The sequence below is a fragment of the Eulemur rufifrons genome, chromosome 6 (assembly GCF_041146395.1).
Source record: "Eulemur rufifrons isolate Redbay chromosome 6, OSU_ERuf_1, whole genome shotgun sequence".
Taxonomy (NCBI): domain Eukaryota; kingdom Metazoa; phylum Chordata; class Mammalia; order Primates; family Lemuridae; genus Eulemur; species Eulemur rufifrons.
The window spans coordinates 58,466,379-58,492,044 of record NC_090988.1 but is presented as its reverse complement, the minus strand read 5'-3'; the positions used below and the strand labels follow the sequence as shown (position 1 = coordinate 58,492,044).

General features: G+C 45.8%; 2 protein-coding genes across 2 annotated transcripts in view; both read right to left on the bottom strand.

The window, feature by feature from the left end:
* PPFIBP2 (PPFIA binding protein 2) overlaps positions 1-2,210 on the bottom strand; it is a 134,089-nt gene extending 131,879 nt beyond the window's left edge. The window contains exon 1 of the mRNA XM_069471128.1: positions 2,104-2,210. The gene's annotated coding sequence lies outside the window, so the exon portion shown is untranslated. The remainder of the gene's footprint in view (positions 1-2,103) is intronic.
* Positions 2,211-5,288: 3,078 nt separating this feature from the next.
* Positions 5,289-22,465, bottom strand: OLFML1 (olfactomedin like 1). Its single transcript, XM_069469497.1, has 3 exons — positions 21,974-22,465; positions 19,653-19,941; positions 5,289-6,730 (listed from the first exon to the last, which is right to left on the bottom strand). Exons 1-3 carry the CDS (start codon positions 22,097-22,099, stop codon positions 5,940-5,942), a joined length of 1,206 nt encoding a protein of 401 aa, XP_069325598.1. The 5' UTR covers positions 22,100-22,465; the 3' UTR covers positions 5,289-5,939.
* Between the last annotated feature and the right edge of the window lie 3,201 nt (positions 22,466-25,666).

Genomic DNA, 25,666 nt, shown 5'->3' with positions numbered 1-25,666 from the left:
CTGGCCTCACCACCCCCAATATCCTTTTCCCTTGGTCACTGCTGCCCACAGCCCTCCAGAGCAAAGCCAGTACAGCGATCCCTACCTGGCTGTCACCAGAATCACCTGGGGGAACTTGGAAAAAAGTTCCAGACATACTTAATCTGAATGTTTTGCAAAGGTCCCTAGGCGATTCTGAGGCATTGCCAGGTTTGCAAACTACTACTCTAAATCCTCCCTGTAGATAGGGAAGAGATGACACCCTCCTGGGAACTTGTCAGAAATACAGAATGTCAGGTCCCACCCCTGACTTAATCCAAATCAGCATTTGAACAAGATCCCAGGTGATACTCCAACTTGCTAATGTTTGAGAAGCCCTGCTCTAAAGTGTTGTCAGTCCATCCATTCCACAAATATTTACTGGATTTTCTCTGTATCAGGCTGGGAGTCAGAAAGGCCAAGGGCCAAGGTCTCTGACTTTGAGAAACTCACAGAAACATCAATCACCACTTGAAACCTGTTATTGGCTCCCATGCCTTCAGACAAAGTCCAGACTTCTGCCCCTGGCCGTCATGGCCAGCTGGAACCATGCTCTATCCTTGTCACCCGCTTTATTGTCTGCCACTTGCCACAGGAGCCAAGCTGGACCACTGACCACGTCTCATAGCCAGTCCGTGCCTGCCTGCCCACACAGCTCTCACAGCCCAGGCCACGCTCTACCCTCCTCTGCCTGAAGAAACCCAGGACCTTTGAGGTCCATCACATACCTCACCCTTCTTGAAGTTATCCAAGATTCTTCCCGCTCAGATGAAAACCAGGAATTCCCACAACTCGGTTGCTACCACCTTCATGTCATTGATCTCATTCCACTTAGTCTTAAAGTCCAAACACATCTGCCTTTGCTATCTCAGTAAAGAAGCCATGGCTTGTCTCCCCAGGAACACTAAGCTAATAACTGCTACATCATCAAATTGCAAAGTAATACTACTGATAATTAAAATATGTTAAATAAAATTGTGGATAAAGGCAATCTGTGAAAAACTCACCAATCTTCCGCATCTCCCACTTTAAAGTTATTCACATATGAACTTAAGCAGAGTACAGACAGGCTGCCTCTCTTAAGCCCAAGAGAGAAATAATTTCTAAATCAGATAACATTTAGTGTTTTCTAGACACCAATAACAATCAAAGAATGAACATGCTGAAGATGAATTATGCCTACGGCCAAAACTTTTCTGTAGTTGAGGATGTAACTTCATAAAATACACCATAAAATTTGGAGATGCTTCAGATTTGTATTATAATTAATTAAGGAATGGTTGAGGAAGGAGAGAGATAAAGAGAAAGGCAGTAAAGCAAAATATGGAAAGGGAGACGGATCTATACCAAATATGCAGCTGCTCTAAAAGTAATCATAATTGGATTTGTTTTTTAAGAGGATTAAACACTGCCTAGAATGCCTGTTTTAATCCTACCCAAACTTTGGAAGTTCTGGTCTTTAAACATATCTTATTTTCATCTGAGGAAAAAACTGCCGGTCTGGAGTCAGACGTCATGAGGGGAGGAGGAACTCACTTTCAAATAGGACCATCCCCATCCTGCAGTTTACTGGGACGCAGTGCCTTGAGATTTTTGGAAAGCAAGTTGCATTTTTGCTTTTACAGTATAGATCTGGTCTTAGCGGAGGCGCTGCATCTGGACACGCGCTCCGTAGAACAGAGATTCGCCTGGGGGAACAGAGAACTAAAGCTTCCGTACCACCTTGGGCTCGCTAGTTTACGGAGCTGCCCCCGGGGCTGAGCAGAGCTCGGGCGCACCCGCACAGACCTCGGAGGTAATTGACCCCCTGCGCATCTCTGGGGCCACCCTGGCACCTGCAGGAGCGTCCAGTGCCCGCGGACCCCGGGCAGGATCGAGTGAAGACTCGAAGCAAATCCGCAGGAGTTACATCCTCCTTCCAGTCATCTGGCCAGAAAAGGGGAGAAGGGTCCCCGTCCTCATGCCTGGGACACGCTCCAGGACCGAAAGAAGCACTGAGCTCCTCGGCTGTGTGGTTCTTGGATCCGGCACTGCCCCTGTCTGGGATCCCGCGGCGAGCCCGGGGGCGTGGGGTAGCCCACTGACCTGGGTGCGGGGCAGCAGCTCCTCTCCGGGCGGCTCAGGTGTGCGGGCCGCTCCCGTGTCTCTCCCACCTTTGAACAGGAGAGCCGAGAACCAACCTACAGGCCACCGGCCCACCGATCAACTGCGGGACCAACCAGCGGACCGACCGGCAGCGGCCGAGTCCGGCGCCCACGTGACGGGGGCGGGGACCCACAGGAGGCTCGTCCCGGAGCGCCAGCTCCCCCACCCCTGGGACCTTCCCCAGGGACCGCTCCACCCTCTCCGGCCCCGATGCAGACTGCTGGGACCCGTCCGCCACTGTTCCTGTTCCCCAGGGACCTGCCTGGTCAACCCCGCCCCTTCAAACCTGCCTTCTTCTCCGCCCCCTGGGCCGCGCTCGGGTCTGGCCCAAGCCCCGCCTCCCTGGGCAGGCCACGCCCTCCCTGGAGCCACGCCTCCTTCGTTTCTCCTCCTCCTCCTCCTCCTGCCCCCCAGCACCCTTCCGGCGCAGGGAGGTCCCTGAGTGGGTCCCAGCGCTGCTGATCCCAGTCCCCGGGGCTGCTCCAGCCTTTCGGCACCGTCCCCGTGCCACGGGACTAAAAGCGAGGAAGAAGGGAACTTGTGTCAAGAATTGCAAAGAGGGAGAGAAGGGTAGAAAACCCGTACTAGAGGCATGACCAGCGTAGCAACCCTTCTGGGCGTCCGGACTTCGCCGCCTGCGTGCGATCCCATCGCAATTGAGGTTGGCCTGAGGACAGACTTCTCCTCGTCTCTGAGCCGCTTCCCCCACCCCCGGTTGGAAAGCCCCGAGGCACCCTAGGTCCCGCCGCATTCGAACCCCGAGACCAGGGGTGGAGGTCCCTCTAGTGGTTGGCGCCAAACAAAGCCCTGGTGCCCGGTCTTGTGAACAGCTGAGGACGAGAAGCATTTCCCTGTGCCCTGCACCGAGGTCCAGTCGGTACCTTAGGTCCAAGGAAAGCTTTGGCGATGAGAGACCACAGGAATGGATTCTCGAATTGGGGAGGACTGGGCCCTGGAGATCTAGTCCAACACCCACCGCCTGTGTGTGGCCTGAATCCCTTTTAGTTGTGCTGCTAGGTTGTGGCCCTGCCTGGGCCTCCAAGGACTGGATGCTCAGTTCAGCTGATTAAAATCCCTGTGGGCCTCACATGGCAGCGACACCAGGGACTCTGGCACAGTCCCCAGCTCTGGCAGCAGTTGCCACAGCCTTGGCCTCCAGTTCGCTACAGGCTGGAGTGTTGACAAACTCCACAGGACACGTCTTTTTTCAAACCAAATTTACCCCTGTGGTCTGAAATTACTATGGGCCCGGAAGACTTTTGCATGTGAACAGAACTTAAGCCACCCTGACAAATATGAGACGTGTGGTCACTGCAGGAACCTGGCCAGCAGCAGAGGAAGGCTGGGGCCCACAAGAGTTGTGTTACAAGAGGACACTCTTCAGTTCTCTTTCACTTCCTTAAAATAGCCGCAGAGAGGCTTTTGTAGACTGAGGCTGCCACAGTTCACACGAGTTCATGGGTGTTGCCAATTCCCACATTTTATTGCCCCAGTGGACCCACTGTCCTTACCCCAGCCCCCAGAAAATTCTAGCCTGCTCTTAGAACTATGTAATTACTTTTTAAAATGTTATAAGCCACTGGCTGTCAAGCTTATTTGCACTTTGGAACCAAGTGGGAGAAAGGGTCTTAAAAAGTACTGTCTGGGTCCCACCCCCAGAGGGTGTGATTTAATGGTTTAGGGGTATGGCCTGGGCATTAGGGCTCCTAAAACTCCCCAGGTGATTCTTATGTGCAGCACAATTTAAGAACCATTGATGTAGGTCATGGAGATGTCAGTCTTCACTTAAATCCAGCAAGACCCTACAGCTGAAAAGTTTCACCTGAAAGAAGCCCGAGAAGGTGTTCCCAGGCCTGCTCTGCAGACTGTCCTGCCCTGGCTCCCAGGAAGCAAAGTGGCACATTAACAGGGGTTTCCTGAGGAAATGTCTTGACCTAAAAGAGTGATTCTAGCTACAGGGATTTATGGTACCAGGGTGAATTGTTGGGGGCAGATGTGCCCTGCAGAATTGTCAAATCAAAGCATATCCCAGATATAAGCCAGGCAGCACATTACCTCTCCTCTGCCTCCAAAGGTCCCATGTGAGCAGAACCAACTCCTATTGATAATTGTACTTCACCCTCTGTGAGGCAGGACACATTCCTTGTATCTGTGATATAGGTAATGTTATATCCCTGTGGGGCAGGGGACAGGTTATGTCCCCAACCCCATGGACTGGGTAATATCACCACGTTTATTAATTCATACCTGCCTCGTTCCACAAAGGATTTGGGCTCTTTGTACTATTCTATTAGAACTGTGGGTAATTATATTGTATCCATGGGCTGGGTAAATCCATTTTGCCAGAGATCTACACAAATGCTACGGAAAAAAAAAAAAAAAAAATCTCTCTGTGCTGCCTGTCCCATCCTGGGCTTGGCAAAGATGGGAAAACAGCTGCAAGCACACAAAGCAAACCCTCTCATGTGACCAACCTGGAAAGACAGAGGCCTTGGCACATGACACAGTCTGGCACAACAGCCTGCACTTGTGACCCCGAACTTAGCTGAATTGGACAAGCACGTGGGAAACACTGTGAAGCCCCTCTTAAGAGGCACACTGCCCTCTGTGCCACACAGCACGCCTGCTGTGGCAGAGAGTTGCTTGCCTGCTGTCTGGCTTCCGTCCAGATTCCAGAATATTTACCAAGGGCTTCATTGTGTTGGGAATTGTTCATAGTAAACCCAACACAGGCAGCATTCCCTGAAGTCTTTTATGCTGAGGGTATGTAGGCAAATATAACCTGCTGAGGGTATTTGCTTAGTGTCACTTTTATTGTATGTAAAGTAAGAAGACAGAAGCAGAGGACAGTAAGACAAGATGAGGCTAGAGGTGGGGTCCTCACCCTTAGGCTGGTTTTCTGGAGGAAATAGCTTTTGAAAGGCCTGTGGAAAGGTCTTGTGCAGACATGAAAACTGGCTAAAGGGGCAGACAATTATTTAGGCTGAAATGATGAACACAGTGACTATAAACGACTAGGCGAACAAGCATACATATTTGATGCTTCCTTGGGCAATGGAAAAAGACTGTGGGATTTGTAGTATTTTGTAGCTCTTTCACTTTGTGGTTGTGTTACTTTGAATGACACCTAAACTCTCCTCATCTCTAGAATGCCAGTTGTAAAGAGTTGTGCATATCTCACAAGGCTGAGATGAGAATTAAATGACAGGCAAACACTTTGTAACTGGAAACCGGTATTCAAATGTTAATGTTTTTACTCTATTATTACATCCGTCTAGCTTGGTGGAAGGGGAGGGCTAGGGGAAATAGAGATTAAAGCTCAATAAGAAATAGCACTTTAGTTGGACAGTGAAAAACAGGACAATATCAATAGGCATCTGAGAAAGAGGGGAGAGCTTGAGCCAAGGCCAGAGGAGAGAAAAGCCAGTGAGTATCAGCGGGTGGCGTACAACTCTACATGTTGCGGGGGAAGAGGGCAGAGTTAGGGTAAATGCTCGAGAGCAGTAGAAGAAAGGGCCAGAAGTAAGCTGGATCAGAATGCTGTCAGCCTTGAGAGCCAGGAGGTTTGGGTGAGTAATGGACATTGTTGAAAATTTCCCAATGACAGACTCTCATCTAAACTCTTGGAAGATACCTAAGGCAGTGACATCTGGGAAAGGATGCATGGAGACCCTTTTTCTGTGTGTAATTAGAGGGATGTTACACGGTGAAGGGGCCATGTGGCCTCAGTGTTCTGGAGAGCAGCTGCCAAAGCCTGGCGCTCTGGCTGTCATACATCACTCTCGAGGCACCTTTCTCTTTGTCTGGAGTTTGTAAATGATCTGGTTTCCTTCATTCCAGGCATACAGCTGCTTATCTCTGGGGTTGTAATGGATCATGGAGTGACTTCTTGGCCTCCTGGGGAAGAACAAGTTGGGCAGGTCCTGCTCACTGATAGTTCCCAGCGGATCATAGACGCAGGTGATGCGGTGAGGGCCCTGGCCACCAGAACTGTAGACCACGTACAGAACCCCACACAACAGGAATGAGGCTTCAGCATCCTGGCTTCTGCATGGAGTGTCCCATGAGTGCTCCACTCCCAGCGTGTCCGGCTCAATTTTCGTGAGAACCAAATGGCCATAGGTGCCTGGCCCTGAGTGGATGGCCCAGAGCCCATGCTCGTCCACAGCTAGGTCGATGTAAGTTGAGGGGGAGTGCTGGTAGACCAGGGCTCGGCCCACCCCCCCTGGGAGCAGCATTCGGTCTTCCACAGTCCTCTTCTGCAGATTATATTTGATTATCTCATTAGCAGTCCCTTGGTTGTGAAAAAATAGAAAACCTTTGTAGATCACTTGGCCTGTTCCCTGCCAGGAAAGTGTTAGGATTAGCTTCCGGGGAGCTGGCTTGGTGTTATCCTCCATGAACGCGTGCATGTTTGCAAATTCCCAAACAACGTTGTTTCTGGATCCACTTAAGAAATACACCTTTGGAGAGTTACTGATAGCATCTTTCATCCAAGAGCCATGTGTGTCTATCGTCCTCTTCACTATTTTCAGAGACTTTATGCCCATGAGCATGTTGTCACAGCCTGGCCAAACAGGGAAGAAAGGAGAGGTTACTTTATAAACATGAGATGCCTACTTTCTAGAAGGCTCTGCATGCCTGGTAAATCCTATTTTCTTTCAGCTCTAATACTGGTAGAGAATATTTTCAATTCTGTGAAATGATGGTCCTTAGAAGAAGAGTTTCTTCTGGAAAATCCTAGAGCAAAAATGCATTGTAGGCATGTATTTCATTTTCTTAATAAAAAGGACAGTTAAATATCAGCGAGGAGCCAACCTTATTCTCTCACCTATTTATTCTCACAGATTGCTATTTTTCTTCCTTAGTGTCTAGAATAGTTATTACACATAGATCAATCACAATTTATGGTATGATTCAATTAACCAAAGAATAAATGAATACATGGGGCTCTGTTAAGAGAGTTACTATCCAGTTCTAAGAACGAGCATTTTATTCACTTCAGGATATAAATAGCTACTTGTTGGGTCAGAGACCCTGTTCACTCTTCTAGAGCACTTGGGATTGGCACAGTGAGAATGACTTAAGTGTGAAGCCACCTAATTCAATTCCATTTACCAAGATTTTATCCAGAATCTACTACGTACTTAGCTTGCCATGCTCCCAGGAACAGTGTTAACTATTGAGGATGAAAAATATAATATCAATCCTAAACCCTGAGAAAGTTATGTTCTAGTGAAGGATTTTGGCCCTTATCACTACTACATCATAAGAGCTTTAATCCATTCATGAATGTAAGAGTCCATTTACTCAGCAGACATTGGATACCTACAAAAGGTGAGATACTGAGCTAGGTGTTATGAACTGGGGATACAATCATAAATTGGGCATGGTTCTTTCTTATTAGGCAGGGCTTAAAGTGGAATTTTCTACAAAAGGACAGAGAAGTGAGATGTCATTTGAGGCAGGAAAGAATCTGCATTTGAATTGGACATTGAAGGATGAATGGAGTTGAACACCCAGAGAGGAGTGGGAAGAGCATTCTAGACAGTCAACAAAATTACTTTAGTTCCTGTCAAGGTCTCCAGCAACCTCCCTGTTGCCAAATCAAGGGTCAGTTCTGTCTTCATTCTATCAACCTTGCAGCAGAATTTGATTATTTGATCACTATCTGCCCTTGAAACTCTTCTCTTGATTCTAGGACACCTCTCCTTGTGTTTGTCCTCCCATCTTTCTGGATTTGTTTTCTTGGCATCCATTGCTGGTTCCTTCTCATCTTCCACTTTTACATACTCTGTCCTCAGGCCTCTTTTTTTGTCTACCTACAATCACTTTCTAAGTCATCCTGTCTCATGGCTCTGAATTCCATGGAAATTCTAAATAATGATGACTTGTAGCCTGTATCCTCAGCCCTATCTGGATATATACATGGCCCCAAACCCATTTATCCAGCTGCCTACTCAACATCCCCACTCAGATATCTTCAAACCTAACCTGCCCAAAGCAGAACTCTTACTTTATCCCCTAAACCCCCTTCCTCCCTACTTTTCCCATCTCAGGCAAGAGCTATCAACCAAGTTTCTTACCTACCTTGATTTCTTTCTTCCATCACCCACCATCAGCAAGTCCTGATGGTAAACTTACCTCTCAGTTAGGATGCTCAAATATACATCTTACTTTCTACCAGACATCTCCTCTTCCCCTGTAATCATCAAACATCGCCTCCTGCCTAGACCACTACAACGGTCTCTAATTTGTCTCCCTCATTTTACCCTTGCTTACCTATAGTATGTTCTCCACAACGCAGTACCAGAGTCATCCATTTAAAAACATAAATTATGTTACTGGTCTGGCTAAACCCTTTCTTCTATCATGCTTGGAATAAAATCCTAACTCCTTACCCTGGCCTACAAGACCCACATAATATGGCCCCTGCCTATCCTTGGACTTTATCCTGTACCCTCCTCCCCTTGCTCACTGTGTTGAGATCACACTGTCTTTCTTCATATCCTGTGCACATGCTAGGTCTGTCTCTGCCCCAGGGCCCTTGCACTTGTAGTGTTCTGCCTGGAGTGCTCTTTTTCTTGACCTTCCCACAGCTGGCTCCTCCTTGGCTTTCAATTCTCACTTTCAGTTTCATCTCCTGAAGAGGCTTCCTGTGACCACTCTATTGAAATATGTCTACTCTAAAATTATCTACTATGGCACCTTTCTTATTTCTTTGAGATCACTTATCACACTCTTATCTGTGTATTTACTAGTTCTTCATCCATCTCTCCCACTCCTAGACCCCTAGACTCTACTTCCTTGTCTTCCTGGATAGTGTTGCACCCTAATCTTCACAGTGCCTTAGTAAATATCCATTGGATGAAGAAAATAGCCTCACTGAAGCAGATATTTTTCTAGAGTCTAAATAGCACTGCACATCCGGAATTCTGACTGCAGCCCCATCTTAAGTAAATAATAATTTGAAAAGTACTTTTAAGCTTTTAAGATACTTTCAAATCCATTATTTCATTAAAAAATCAGACCCAAGGTTCTCATTGAAGAGAACACGGCAGAAGCGGGGGTGGGGAGCAACTTTAGCTGGGAAGAGCCGAGTCCCAGGGAGTCAGTCCCTTCAGGGGTCATGTCCTCACTGGCCACTCCCAGGGGCACAGAGGCCTTGTCTTGCTGTGGCCAGAGCCAGACTCGGGACGAGCTGAAGTCTCTTAGCCATCCCCTGCCCCCGTGTCCCCCTGCTGGCGTGCTTCGCCAGCCTGAGGGGTTGCCTTCTTGTGGCCTCTGGGTTGACACCGCCCAGGTTGGCCTGGGTTACCGGGAGCCAGAGCCCCGGGGGAGGTGGAGAAGCCTGGGCCAGCTGGGAAATGCGTGCATGGCAGGAGTAGCTGACAGAATGAGCCCTGCCACACTGAGCTACTGGGCCCACGGCCTGTGGTGTGGAAGCAGGGGAATGAGCTGCCCTGGTTACCAGGCCCCATCTCTGCCTGAGCGCAAGAGACCCTTTTTCATTTTCACAAGCTGAAACTGTCTCATGTGAAGCCTCTGCCTTTCCCAGATTCTATGCTGATCCCAGAGGATGCAGGAGTGAAGGTTTAATCCTGCACGTGACCATACAAGACTTTTATGGGATGGATGAGGGACATCCATGGGCCGTTAGAAATGCCCAGAAGCTGTTTCCTATTAAGGAATAATCACAAAGGCTAGAGAAGTTAATAAATATCTGACATATAATATGCTTGGTACTATGCTAGGCACTTTATTTACATTAACTTATGTAATGACAGGGTGTCCCCACATGGCTCAGACTGGAATACAATGGCTGTTCACAGCACAGTCATCACACACTACATGCTGGAACTCCTGGGCTCAAGGAATCCTCCTGCCTCAGCCTCCCGAGTAGCTGGGACCACAGGCATGAGACGCCATGCTCTGTTCTTTTTGTTAAATTGTTTTTAATTTTATTTTTAATTGACAAATAATTATATATATTGATGGGGTACCAATGTGATGTTTTGATATACGTTAAAAATGTGAAACTCATGTAATTCTTACAATAAATTTAAGTGGTAGATATTTTAATCCCATTTTCCAAATGAGAAAAAATTAAGGCATGTATAAGTTACTTGGAAAGGTCACACAGCTATGAAGTGGTAGAGATGGGTCCTCTGAGCTCAGTCTGAGCTGGGAGGCTGGCCCAGCCAGGACCCCTCCAGCCAGCCCCAGGGGCATGGTGGTGGTCGTGTAGGCTTGTGGTGGGAAGGAATGGAGAGCAGGTGCCTGTGTGTGTGCCTGGGGAGGGGTGGGTGAGGGCCATGAGCTCCCTGGGACCTAATTATGGAATATGGGCCCAGACTAAGAAGCCCCCAACCTGCCCATCCCTCTTGCCTGAAGGAAGCCAGCAGGCTTGCAGCCCAGCTACCGAGGGACTATGCTTAAGAACAAGGCACATTAAGGTCTCACCCATTAGAAAATGTTTGTTTAAAATACAGCAGAAACTAACACAAGCATTCTTCTTTCTCCTTCTATTCCTTTCTGATACAGAACCCTTGGGGAAATAACAAAAGAGTGGGTTGATATATGGTTTTGATCAGGGAAACACAGTTCTGGGGAAATGAAACACAGAATTTTCCCCATGTCCCTTTTGATTCTCCTGTTTCTTCCTTTGTAGATGAAGCCCAGGTCTGAGAGTCAGGGATCTGAGGGGCTCTGGCTCTCTATGGGTCCCCCTACAAGCCCCTGTGTCAACCCAACTTTAGTAATCCCAGCGGTAACACAAAGGGTTTAGACTGGATGCCTTTTACACTTTATTCAGGGCTGACATTCTCTAAGTTTTAAAAATTTCTCTTCTTTTGGAATTTGGGGAAAATATATTTAGTGTTCAAGTAAAAGGACAAGTTAAAACTCCCTGCTGTGCTTCTCTTGAGAAGACATAATTATCAGGAAAGAAAAGGTCGAGGAAGGATGGGAAATAACTTTAAAACCTTTGAGTCCAGCCAAGATGCAAATTATTTAACAGAAACAATGCCATGCAAGGTTCCACTGGCAAACCAGAGAATGAAAGTCTGTGGTTTCTCCCTCAGGCAGAATTGCAGGCAAGCAATTAGGATAAAATTTGACCCAAGGCCTCGCAGTAAATTCATACACAAGTGTCACTTATTTGAGCGATTTAAATACTTTTCCTCTTATTTAATAGCAACACTCTCCAGATCTGGTGAGACTTGTCCCCTCTATAGGGGAGTGACTCAATCTGAGTTACATGTAAGAAACACTGGTCTGGCTGCTGGAGGAGAACGGTTTAGGGGTGGGGAGGGACAGAGGGAAACAGTAATGAGTTTCTAAGTGCAAACCAGATGAAACATATCCAGATAGTGATGGGAATGGATAGTTAGAAAAAGAGAGGTCAGATCTCAGTAACAGATTAGATTGAGGGAGCCAGGTAATACCAAACTAGACTGACTCAAGGATGGGGTACAGGATGCCCGAGATAGCAAGGGAAGAAAAAGCAGGTTTGCTTGGGAAAAGTGATGAAGTCATCAAAAAGAAGAGAATTCTCCTCAAACCACGAGTATTTTGACTGCTTCTTGAAATACTACTGTAAAACTTAACTTTTTCAACCACCTGCATTGTATTCATGTTAATAAACATTTGCAAATACCTACCAAGTGATAAGTAGGACATTGGGCAGTGAGATGACAAAGATGACAGCTCTCAGACTAGTAGCCAATTATAAAATTTCACGCCATTACAATAAAATTGTCAGAGTGGACTTATTCTAAAAATTAGGGCTATTTTATGCTGTTTGCCCACAGAGTAAGTTCCTGTGTCTCAATGAAGCATACAGAGTTCTTAATCAACTTCCTTTCTTATCACTCACTTCCCCACTACACTGGACTGGTCACTAGTCACCAAGCTTGCCATGGCCCTCCACAAGTTTTAGACTTTGCCCACACTTTCTCTTAGCTCATCTTTGCTAAATTGGGGTGCACCTACTCATCCTTCAAAACAAAATCCTGTGCTTCTGCAGAGCAGACAGTTGCTCCTTCTTATGTGCCCAAAGCTTCCCGTGCAGTCCCTTCCAGGGCAGTTATCACCTGGACTTGGAATTGCTTATTCACTTTGTTTCCTTGCAAACACTTTATACAGGGAGTGTATTTTATTAGTCTTTTATCCTCAGTGCCTGGGACACAATATATATTTCCCCCACCATTCAAACTCTTACTGCTTACTCTCCAAACTCATTCTTTTCATCTTTTCTCAAAGTGTGATGGTCTAGGGTCCACTTGCCTGAACCTGATCTTTGCAGCAGCCTTCTCACTGGTCCTTTGGTGATGCCTCCTCGAAACCATCTGTCACACCAATGCCCAGTTCACTGCTTTCATATAGACATTTGCATTCAAATAGACATTTGACTTCTAACTAGAGGTCATAATGGAGAGGTGGGCTCCAGAGCTAGACTTGGAGCTTGCTTTGGCCAAAAGGATACGGTAAAAGTGACCAGGCTAAGCCCCTAGGAGCCCTGTGTGCTTCTGCCCCCTCTCTCAGATATCTGCCCCCATCATGAGGACAAGCCCAGGTTAACCTCCTGCAGGATCAGAGACCATGCAGGGGAGAGCCCAGTCACCCCAGCTGACGCCATCCTCACCCAGCCATCCCTAGGCAACGCGCCACTGACTGCAGGTGCCCAAGCGAGCCTGCCCAGCCACCCTGTAGACTCCTGAGAAATAATAAATTCTTATTGTTTGAACCCATTAAGTTTCAGAGTGGTTACGTAGCATTACTGTGGCAACAGATGACTGCCACAAAGTTGGGTGAGGGATTGTGAACAGACATGGAAGCAGCGATGAATCTAATATGTCTGGAGTGACATGTACTCCTGGATGTAGCAGGAATGTGGGAGTAGGAGACAGGAACTCTCTGAGCCACACATTCTTCATCTGAAAAGAAGTCATAATAGTATTGACCTAGCAGGGTTGTCATGGACATTGGACAAGATAACAGACAAAAGGACTGAATGCCGTCTCTGGCAAATAGTTTCTAATAAACTACTTCTGAAGGTCAGAAAACATTGCTGGACTTGGATGGCATGAATGATGCAGGCATGCACAAAGTATATTTTGTGTTTTCAGAACAGCAGGTCAGATGGACGGCCAGAGGCAGATGGAGATAGGCAACAGCAGCACAAGAGGAAGCTGAGCAATGTTAAAAGTTAGTGTGTGCAGGAGGAGCCAGCCTGCCTTGGCTTGGATCTCAGCTCTGCCATCTATTAGCTGTGTGACCTCGGGCAAACTGCTCATCCTCTCAGTGTCTTGGCTTCCTCATCTATAAAATGGGGGATAATTAGAATTCCTATCTCATAGGGTTGTTGTGAACATTGCATGATATAGTCCCATAAGATGTGTAAAATGCTTCAAGATTACCTAGTACATAACAAGCATGCAGTAAAGAGTAACTGCTATGATTCACATTGTTCTCATTCCCCACAGCTTGCAAGTGTGAACCAGTTTAGCACAGAGGAGCTTAGCTCTTGTCTGGTTCTTTCATCTCCTTTCCACAACTTCTTCCTTCACCTGAGCTCTATTGAACACCTTGCTCCACAAACACACCGAACCCAATTATGTCTTTGTGGTGCCACATACTATTCCATTTGCTTGAAATGCCCGTTATTCTCCATTTAATTAGCTCTTTTCCATAATTGAACCTCAGCTTGAGGGTTACTTTCCAGATTTCAGAGTCCCCCATCTCCATGGCAACCCAGACCCTGTCTACTGAATGCTTGTGCCTTGTGCTTCTGGACACCCTGGGCATCCCTCCATCTGCACGGCCATCACTCCAGGCGGTTATCCTGGGTTTGTCTAGATGGCTTCTCCACTCAGCTGTAAGCTTTTTGAGGACAGGGATGTTATCCTATCCAATACTCCATCTCTAATGCCTGGCATGATGCCGACATATTTCTAGAATTCAGTCAGACATTTGTTGAATAAATGAATGAGTTATAGAGAGAATGAATGGATGTTCATACCACCTGAAGCCACAAGCTAACCTTCTGTTAGTATTTGCAGTGATGGGACTAGAGGTATCTTCATAGACCATAGGGCTTTCAGATGGATAAACAAAAGAACTGCTGTATACATAGGCCTTTCTGAACCACGTAGTGACTCATGGGCATGGACTCTATAGGAGAAATCACAGGATAAGCTGTACTGTACACACACCTCCAATGTTGCTGGCCCCATGAATGTAGCAACTCTGGATGCATGTGAGCCTACACATGCACACACACACAAACCCTCGTGCTCTCCTGTTCTTATACCTGCATGTATATCGTTAATCCTCTCCTTTGTGGTAAATACATCTGTTGCAAATTACTTATTCTTCTCTTAATGTTTTAAGAGAAGAAGTCATCACAAACTAATGGGCCTTGGAACTTGGCTCACAGATATGTTTTATTTGATTTATAGTGGATTTTTAATTTGTTTATTTGTTTTGTTTTTTATTATTTTGTCTTGAATGGCTTTGAATATGAGGTATGCACATTTATACTACCTGAATGGATCCCAGACATATTTAATTTTTTTTTTTTTTGAGACAGAGTCTCACTCTGTTGCCCTGAGTAGAGTGCCATAGTGTCATCACAGCTCACAGCAACCTCAAGCTCCTGGGCTCAAGTGATCCTCCTGCCTCAGCCTTCTGAGTAGCTGAGACTACAGGCACACACCACGATGCCTGGTTAATTTTTCTATTTTTAGTAGAGATGGGGTCTCACTTTTGCTCAGGCTGGTCTCAAACTCCTGAGCTCCAGCGATCCTCCTGCCTCAGCCTCCCAGAGTGCTAGGATTACAGGCATGAGTGCCCGGCCCCAGACACATTAAAATATGTAGCAACAGACATTCTTCTTTGAGACATGATCTAACATAATATATGAGTTATTTAATTCAGCAGGGTGAAGGTTATTTGAGGTAACTTGCGTGCACCCTTGCAATAAGAGGAGCCGGACTGCAACAGGAAATAAAATCTGCCATAATGGCTTGTTTTGACTGCCTTGAGATTTGTACTTCACAAGCTATTTACAAGTTAAAAAGAGGTTAATACTCTTATCCACATAAGAATGCAGCCCATGGAATCTTCCAAAACTTGTCAGTTGGATAAATTCTCAATCTGAATGTCTGAGGCAAGTGTGCTTCGCCCTAAATTGTCAAGTGCAATGCAAAATTTTATTTTAGTAATAACAGTTATAATAACAAGGACTTTGAATAATTTTTAAATATAAGTTAGAGTGTATTCAAGCAACTTTCCTTCACTTGCATTCTAAATTGCATTATGTGTGTAAAAGAGAAAAAGGAAGAGGGAGGGGAGGTGAGAAGGAGAAAGAGAGTTAAGATTCTAAGATTTTGGCCTAACCCTGAAAGATTGCTGGGGTTGAGGCCCTCATGTGGACATCATTTTGGGATCATCTCTAAATAAAGGCTGAAGACTTGAGAACAGCTCTATAGGGAGTGGCTTAATTACAGAGCCACTCTGTCTTACTTACTATCCCCAGTACCTGGCCCTTAGTAGTTGCCCAAATAATATTCCTAGAGGTTTTCCAAACAAACTCTCTAAGTGTGTATGTATGAATGAAACCCTGTGCTCTGACCTCTGGCAACACCTCCCTAGCCTATAATCCCAAAGTCTTTGCCCACACAAGGGTGCTGACTTGAGTTTTTAGGATTTTAGTGGAAGTTGTGTAATTGGCACAGTCCCTATAGCCCAAGGTTGGAAAATAGGAAGATCAGAGTCTTCCAGAAAGAAGGCAGGTGCAGGTAATTAGCAGCACCAGCTGGGCTTAGCAGACTAAGGCATCGTGGTAGGCAGAGCCCCATGATTTCCACCCCCAGGTGAGCATGCCCTACGCAATTCCCCTCCCTTGGGAAGGTGTGGGCACAACCTGTGCATAGGACAGGATGGCACTCAGATGGTGTTACAGCATAAGACAGAGGTGAAGGGATTTTACAGATATAAATAAGGTTGCAAATCTGAACAAGTTGATTTTGAGTTAATCAAAAGGAAGATTATTATGGGCAGAAGACTTAATCTGGTAAAAACCGTTAAAAGAAGTACTTAGGTGCTTCCTGAAGAAAAGCACTCCCCTCCTGGGATTGAAGGAGCAACAGCCATGTTGTAAATACCTACAGACGGGGAGGCCTCTGGAAGCTGAGGGCTTCAGTCCTGCAACTACAATCAGAGGACCCAGCTTAGCTGTGCATGGACTCCCGACCAAAGAAACTCTGAGATAAAAAAAGGTGCATTGTTGTAAGCTGCCAAATCTGTGGTAATTTTTTTGTATAGCATTAGAGAACTGATACAGGCATAGTTACTAACAGAAATGGCAAAAAACAAACAAACAGCGGGAAAAACATGTAAAATACAAAACAGTGCACGGTAGGGGAATAAACTGGCATTCCAGAGTCTACCCGTGGACAGAGAACCTCTGAAAATAATAGGTCATGTGAGCATGAATCACACGGTTATGATTGTTTACAAGTTTGTCTTTCCCAAAGCTAAGCTCTATGTGGCCTCTGCTATCAGTTTTTCTTCTGTAAGTAATTTCTATGGCCTCCTCCATAGGAGGGCCTGACCTAGACTCTGTGAAGACAGAAATGAAGATGTCAGTATGTCTGTGGCCTGGTTGAGGAGTCAGATACACACAAATACATGTGGTTGAGTATGTGAGATGCTCCCTTGGAGGACTGAATGAGGTGCTCCAGGAGCACCAGGGGCCTATCTGCCTGGCGGGCCCCTGTCCCCAACCCCAGAGGTCTGCACAGAGAATTCACAGCATTTTTGAGTCATAAAGGGTTAGTAGAAATATATATATATATATATATTTTTTTTTTAAATTGCAACTGCATGTGGGTAAGTCATGGGAGAAGGAGCTGGAGATCAGCTTGGACCACTTTGGAAAGGGCCTAGGAGCCTTTCCTGCATAAAAAGTCTGGGAGACTTGAATGGATTTTTTGTTGTTGTTGATAACTGATGGCAAATGGCAAAAAAAAAAAAAAAAAAAAAAAAAAATTCTAAGCAGAGGAGTAATATGATCCACTTTGTATTGTGGGAAGGTCTAAGTACGTGACAGCAGGCAGACTGAGGGAGGCAAGAGAGGCAGTAAGAGAGCTCTAGCGGATGCAGACACATTCTGCTCACCCCTCCATCCCTACCGTACAGCACAGGGCCTACCCAATAGTGGGGGCAATAAGTGCTGGCTGACTCGCAAGCCAACAAAGCATCGAATGAGAGCTCCAGAAGCAACAGGCATGGACCATAGAACTGGGAGAGGGACTATTTCAGGTGTTCAGGGTCTGAAGGATGGAGCAGAGGATGGGGGTTGAAAACTCATCAAGTCCAGTCTCAGGACCTCTGCTGAGCTCCAGCTGGAGTGGAAAGGGGTAACCTTGAGCTTAAGGTGCCCAGGGACAAGGAGCTGCTCAGGGATCTAATCCAGCACCCCCGTTCAGACTTGGGGTCCTGTCTGAAAGTGTGAAAGTTCATACACATTCTAGCTCAGGCCACATTAACACCCAATCCTCCATCAGTTTTTTAGGCAGCCCCTGTTCATCCTCTGCTGGCCCATCCTCTCACCTTTCCCCCTTCCCTTCCCTCATCCCGTGCTTACTCCCAGGGGCTCCCTCTCAGAGGATGTTTCATAGCAGGGCCATGTCAGGGTCAAAAAGCATTCCTCACTTGACCATCTTGATTGACTGCTCCATATCATAGATCAGGCACCCTCTTCTCTTTCTTCTGACTCAGGGATAAGGTGTTCTCTTTTCTATCAAAGCCTAACTATCCCTTTTGTCTGTGCTGACAATCCCTCCATTCATTCATTCATTCGTTTGTTTTGTTCACTTATTCACTGACCATTATTTATTGAACAAAAACACCATTCTAGGCACTGGAGACACAGCATTGAACATGAAACAGGGCTCCAGGCTCTCACAGAGCTGACATTATAGATGGGGAGGTAGAAAATAGGCAGTGAGCAAACAAATGAACTAAAAGATTTCAGAGTTATAAATGCTTCCAAACTCCTCTTGAGTTTTCTCTCTCAACATATTTTATACCAGTCATTCAATGACCTCAGCCCAAAGCCTGGGAAGTATCTCGGACTCATCCCTCTCATGCATCTTTTACTTTTAATTGTTAGCCTCCAAACTCTGTGGATTCCAGCTCTCAATGGCTCTCAAATCCATCTGCTCTTTTCTGGCCCATGACATTTAATGCCAACACCATCTCTTGTGGCCCAAATTACTGCAGTATTTCCCAGACTGGTCTCCTCTCTCTGGTCCTACCCTCTTTCTCCATAACATGCCCCTGCTTAAAATTGTTCAATCATTCTCTATGGTTTCTCCAGTCAATGTGAACCCTCTTAGCTTAACAAGCAAGGTCTCTCATTACCTGGGCCTGCTGAACTCTTCAACCTTCTTTCCCTACACTCCCCTCCCTACATATATTAATAGCTTTCACTCAGCCACATTTGCAAATCTACACACCAGGGTGCTACACATCCTCATGCCTTTGATGTATTGTGCCTTCACTTGAAGTGCCCTCTGCTCATTCCTCTCTAGCTTCTTTGTTCAAAATTCAAGTGTCACCTCATTTAGAAAGACCATTTTTCCTGCAGTGACCATGGAGTTCTTCTAAGGATTACACTGAGAAGATATGTGAAACCCTTTGCACAACAATGACACTCAATTTATGTGTTGTTTCCCTGATGGAGTTTCCTGAATTTGGAGCAGACATAACTAGCTTATAAAGTCTTCCTATTTGCAATGAAACCATCTCAGAATACAGACTGCGGTGGGACACTTGTCTCTCTCATTGCTTTAATGAAATGAACTCATGCACAGGAAATTTTCCTTGTCATTGATGGTTATTGCTTGATTCTTTTTATATAATTTGAGCTGCTGAACATTATTCTTAATGGCCCAGAAGTGATTTTGACATATCACAAGATTGGAGACAAATCCCCTGGATATCACCATCTCAGACAGCGCACACAGTAATAACTCACTACAGTTCCCAGCTCTGAGGGTTGGCTGTTGCCATTTCCAGCTTCAGACTGTTTCTTGGCACATTTGCAGCTGATCTCTATTCCCTGGACACTGGATGTAGAATCCAACAACCTGCCACACTCCCTGGAAAAATCTGGAACCACACACCTTCACCAAACCACGATCTATCAGGTGGCAGCCTCCCTGGGCTGACCTCTGATACTGTAGCCCTGACCTTCAGTGGGGTCTTTAAGCACTCTCTGTGACAGCAAAAGCTGCTTTCTGAGAATGGATTTCCTTTTGGACAACTACCCCTGCAGAGGTTTTCCTCCCAGCATACACACACAAAAGCACACACCCAGCTCTTACTCTCATTGCTCAGTCACACTTCCTAAGTGCTCTGAGTCTGCGTCTGAGTGTGCAGGTCCCTAGAAGGGGTAGGAAAAGATGCAGTTCTCTTACTTGCATTCAGCAGAGTCCGGATCTTTTTCTCTTCTTCAGCTTCTTGAAGTAGCTTTTCCGCCAGTGTTTTGTCCTCTGATTCTACACATACATCAGATTCTCGAAGGTATTCTAGGTAGTCAATCTCCCGTTGGGCACGTTCGACTCTCAGTGCCAAGTTATTTACTGCACTCTTGTACTCATTTGTGTAGGTCTGACATCTCCCCAGCATAGCGGATATGTTTTTTGAGAACTCTTGGAAGTCTTGGATGTATGCCCTCGTTGCTTCAGTACATTTTTCCAGCCCTTGCTTCAGTCAGAAAACAAATTCCCAAATTATTATTACTTATTTAAGTTACCCAAGTAATAGAAATAGCTATCATTCATAGAAAAAGATTAGAAAAATATAAATAATCATAAAGGGGAAAAATTAAAATCACCCATAATTTCTAAATTCAAAGGTACTATTGATACTTTAGTGTATCAATTTTTAAAAATTTTCCCAAGCATTTAGTTATACATATATACATCTTAAAATGTGATTTTACTACGTATACATCTAACATATTTTTAACTTGCTGATACATTGTGAACATATTTCAATACCAATTAATATATACCTATACCATAATTTTAATAAGATAGAGCATTCCTTTGAATTGTCATCCTGTTATTTATTCTGTTAGACTCTTTTTGGTGTACATTTATATATAATTTTCATTTTTTGTCATTCAAACAATGCTAAGAAATAAGAATATTTGCATTTACATCTTCATGTACATATCTGGTTATTTTCTTAGGATAGATTTCCATAAGTAAACTCCATCCCCAGCACCTGACACAAGGCCAACACCTAGTAGTACTCAATAAATATTTGTTGAATGAAAGAATAAATGAATAGAAATGGGACTGATGAGTCAAAGAGTATATATATTTAAAGATTATTTGGCACAATTTCCCAAAATGCTCTCCACACATGTAAAAATTTATACTCCAAACAGCAATATGTAAAGCTGTTCATTCTGAAGTGGGAGGAGAGAAAGAGAAAATAATTCCCTAAATCCCTGTCCTGTTTTTCCCTACCCCTCTGACACACACCCCTCAGGCTGGGAATTATATGGCTTTGTTGTTAAGAGTCTGCCCTGGCTAAGAGAGTGACCACCACCTGGGACTTGGCTTCACCTCCAGGTCAGGACTAGGGTGGGGAGGCCTCTCTAGATCACATCCCTAGCTTTTTCAAATCCACATTCATAGCTGTGAAAGTCGCAGCAGTTCCCTGTCTGCAGACTAACTCTTAAGGTATCCAAGGACAATTTGCAGGGATCTGGCTGGCCCTACTCCCAAGGAAAGTCGGCGCTAAATGTAGAGGGACCACAGCTGAACATCATTCTGGCACTTCTAAGACGGTAAGCCAGAGAAAGGGAGTGTCTGGGGAGGGAACAAGTGAAGCAGCAGCCAGAGGGAATATCTGGGAATATTTCATCCACCGCCTCCAGGCCTCAATCTGTTGGCTGCACAAACTTGGGAAATGCATTCAGCCTGCTGTGCAGAATTACTTTACCCTGACTGTAACTATATGACTAATAATTTGGACACAAAGATTTTTAAAGAAAATATAGAAAATAATTATTAGAGGTAAGAGTGTCTTTGAAAGAAGATAATTTATCTATTTAACTTGTACAAAAGCAAGGCTTTAAGTGCGAAATAGTCAATGCCAGAGTGTGGCCAAGACTAGAGCAGGGTTACATTTGTCCCTGGGAGCCTGTCCATGCTATGAAAATGTTGGGTTTCGCATATTTTAATGAGGTGATAGCCCAAACACTTCCTCTCTAGTTTAACATTGCCGAAATCTGCTTATTTCTAAATCCAAGTCCAATTTGGCAAAAGAAGCTAAGACTTAGCTTCTTGATATACCACTATCATGACTTTTTACGGTGAACTAATGGTTTATCATATAAAGACAAAAAGAAAAGCTAAAATGTATTATCATCCTGTTACAGTCAAACATGAAGAAAAAAGTGACCAAAAATTTCCATATTTTAAAAAAAAAATGAATGACGGGGAATAATAACATTTTGGATATATATCATCATGCCAGACAATGATTAAACTAGGGATTAAATCTTCAGAATAGCCTTAGAAAGTCAATTCTATTATTATCCCCATCTTACAGACGAGAAAAACTGCCAGATCACAGCATAGGGTGAAGCTGTGCTCAAGGTCTGGGAGGGGCACAGACTGAACTCTGGAGCTGGTGCTCTCAACTGCTAGGGAAGCATGGGTGAAATAAGGTGACTTCCGAGAGGTATGTTCCCTGTGCAAGGTGCCCAGATGTCACCTACCTCCAAGACTCGAAAGCGCTGGTAGATGTAATGCACCATGGCTGGGTCCTGGGCACACTGCGGCGGGGGCAGAGAAGCTGCGAGAAACACGACCAGCAACGCAGAAGCTCGCCAAAGGGCCACCATCGTCCTGCAAACCACCAAGGGCTGGAAACTCTTATGCTGTAGAAGAAGATTCAAGGGTCCAGGTGGTGGTCTCCTGCTTTCTATCCGCTGCTGTGGCAAATCCTCCAAAAACAGCGTCTTGCCCAGCCGGAGAGCAAAGTCTGCTTGTTATTCCACCCGATGCATGATCTCAGTTTGCAATCTGGTGATCAAGTCCAGCTGTTGGCTAGCTGGTCCCTGGAGGCCTTGTAGGCCAACTTGTGGCAGAGAGTTCCCTGGGTCCAACATCTGTCGCCCTCACCCTTGACACACGGACCCTCCCCAGGTTCGTGATGGCATGCTGCTGCTTCCAGGCTTGGGTGCCTGTGTATTGGGGTGGAAGTAGAGAGGGCTTCTTCCCAACCCCTTCCCCCGTCTGTTTCCTTTTTACTTTTGCTTTCCTCCTCCCTAGTGAATTCTGCTGTCCAATCACAGGCCTGACCCAAACCGTTCCCAACTTCTCAGAGTCGGAATATCAGTTTAGTTTCTGGCAAAAACTTCCAGGATCTTTTTCCCAGAAGTCCTATTAGGAGACCCCACCCCTCCTCCGGACTCCCTTTGCATTCCTGCAGCTCTTAAAGGCACAGCAGGAAAAATGGACACTGATGTACCACTATTGCTGAACGGCCAGTACACAGGGCTGCGTTGCCCATTGGGCAGGAAAGTATAATGGGCGATGTACAGGCTGCCCAGGTTCACAGCTCAAATATCTCAGGATTGAGCTGAGAAGAATTTGGTTAAGAGAAACAAAAATTATTGATACAATGGTGCTTCCAGAGCCAAGCCATCAGGAAATGAAACTCCATTGTAAGGAAGTCCTTGAGTTTTCTCAATCACTAGTGGCAGAATTCCCTTCATGTAGCTGCAGACCAGAAATATACAGGACTCAACTCCTGCAGGCCCTGGTCTGGTTGAAGATAAATCATATCCCTAGGGCAAAGCGGTAAAATCTCCCAATTTTGCCTTTGCTTTCCAGGCCTCTACTTATCTCAACCTCTCTTTCCATGGGGAAGCCCAGGACGCCTCATCCTTCTTTCTCAATCACCTACCAAAGCGAGGAAGGTTGGGGCATTTCCACTCTTGGATGTGGAAAGAGCTCTCTCTAGGAGTCAGAAGACTTGGGTTTGCATTTGGTCCCTGCAAGAGACACTAATAGACTGAGAATTTTCCACTGGTGGCCCTTGAATGTCCTTGTCCTCAGTAGATATTCCTCCCTATCCCTCTTCCATATGACCTCAGCCCCTGACTATGCCTCCCCACTCTCCTTGGTAAAATCCCAAACAGTAGCTCCTCATCCTTAAAAACAATTCCTCCTATTTCTGAGACCCATCTTTGAAATATTCCCTAAACTAGTTGAACTTCCCCTGACCCCTCCTCCTAAATCCTTATTAAAAGTTCTGCCCGACGCAGGCTCCTTCTCCAAGTAAGAATGCTCTCTCTTAAATTTTCCATGCCTGGCATTTTTGAGTAGAGTCTTATAGTAAAGGTACTCTAGTTGATTTTCTTCCACGAGTGCCTCAGCCCTAACTTTGAGATTATGAACTAAGATGGAAAAGGTGGAGGAAAACTCCGAATGCCTCACAATTAACTTTTGGGTGGTGGTGTTTAGGTAATCATTTCCTTGGTTTTCTATAGCCTGCTTATGTTATTTCTTTTACAATGAAATATACATGCGGTACTAATGAAGTCTAAAGAATTGCTGGAGAGGCCGGGAGGGGGATGCAGTGGGGGGCCTCTGTGGCAGCACGAAGCCTCGGGCTGCTTCAGGGTTGCTGTTGCCCCTGTCTCTCTGAGGTGGCTCCCAGGAGCTTGGCCCAGCGCTGGCAGACACCCTCTCTGCCTGCCAGTTATTCAGGCCTCAAACCACACTCTCTGCAGCCGCCAGCTTCTTCACAGGGACAAGCCTGGCCTCTCTGCTCTGACTGGCCACACCTGGTCTTAGCTGGAGGCCTTTACCCTTTGCAATCCCAAACAGGAGCAGCAAATCCCACAGCTGGAACCCATAACCCATTAGGATTGGTGAGCCGTGGGGCATCATGTTCTTGTGACCAGAGGTTTCATAAAGAAAAACCACATTCACTTTGCAGATGGTCTCACCTTTGACTGGCATGCAGGGGCCAGTTGTGGCCACCTGACTCAGACCAGTCCTTCAATGGGTGCTGTGTTGGTAAGGGTGAAAATGATGGCTTCCTGTCCCTGAGCCTGCAGTTGGGATAAATCATTCAGTTTGCTCTTCCTTACATTTAACCTCTGGCCTTGACCACTGCTATAAGCTCACTAGCGAGGACAGTGGCCAACCACAGTGACCTTTCTTTTCTCCTTTGCAAGTGTCTGCTCCTTCTGCTTTCCTGCCCCAGTATCCTGAGAGGGGAAACTTAAGCTCTTTGATATCCACCACTATTTGCTCTGTGTGGCTGGATCCAAGTCACTGGTCCTAGATCTGCGAGCTCAGCCCTGAGCTGACTGTTTTCCCTAACTGACCAGTCAGACTGGACGTGTCAGCGCTCAGCCCAACTAGCCCCCTGGGGCTGATCTCATCCAGATATCCCCAGTGCTCTTTGGAAATCCTTGCCACCTGCATCACTGGTGGCTCCTTTTACTACTGTGCCTCCACACTAACAGACCCCCTGCCTTCTAGAGCCTTCTCTGCTCCCAGTACCCTCTACTTTGCTGGGAGGTGCTGGTCAACTCCAGGAAAGTCTGTGGGGAGACAGAACCCAACTCAACAGAATCCCACCTGGGATGCTAGAATTCATCATTTAGGCATCAACAGGATGTCTCCTCCTCTTTTCTCTTCTCTTCTCCCCCACCCTCTGCTCTTCGCCTTTATCTTTCATTCACCACACTTTCCTCCCACCACTTCCTAATAGCTATTTGCTTCAAGTCATCCTCAAATCTTCCAACCCTTTGCAAGTTAATTGCATTATTTCCTGCATGAGTGATTGGAACAGCTTCTATTTCCCTATCTTCCTCTCTTTAGATAAAGCATTTGCTGATTTTATGCCAAAATGAGAGCTTTTTACAATATGACCTCAGCCAACCTTTCTTGCTTTGCCTATTAGCATCCATCACATTCATCCCCCACAAGAGCCACATCTAACTGTCAGACTCCCCATGAAACCTAACATAGGGTATCTTTGCTTATGCAGGTGCCTCAGCCTAGAATGTTTTTCCCTTTTGTAACTTGTGAACTCTCACTAGTCCTTTAAGTCTTCCTACCACCTCCTCAACCCCATCCCAGGCAGAATAACCCCCGTGACACGTTGAAGTCTGAATCTTGGAAATTTGAGGGGGAGGCTAATCTGGGCATTGGTGCTCTGGTGGCGAGGTGCAGGCTCACTGCCTCTGGGGCAGTGATATGGAAGGAGGAAGAGAGGAAATGAAGCACTGTTATAGGACGAAACATTGTACCCCAAAACTCATATGTTCCTATGGTGGAGTTCTAACCCTCCTAACCTCAGAATGTGGTTGTTTTTGGAGGTAGGATCTTTAAAGAGGTGATTAAGTTAAAATAAGGTAATTAGAATGGACTTTAATCCAAACCAGTCC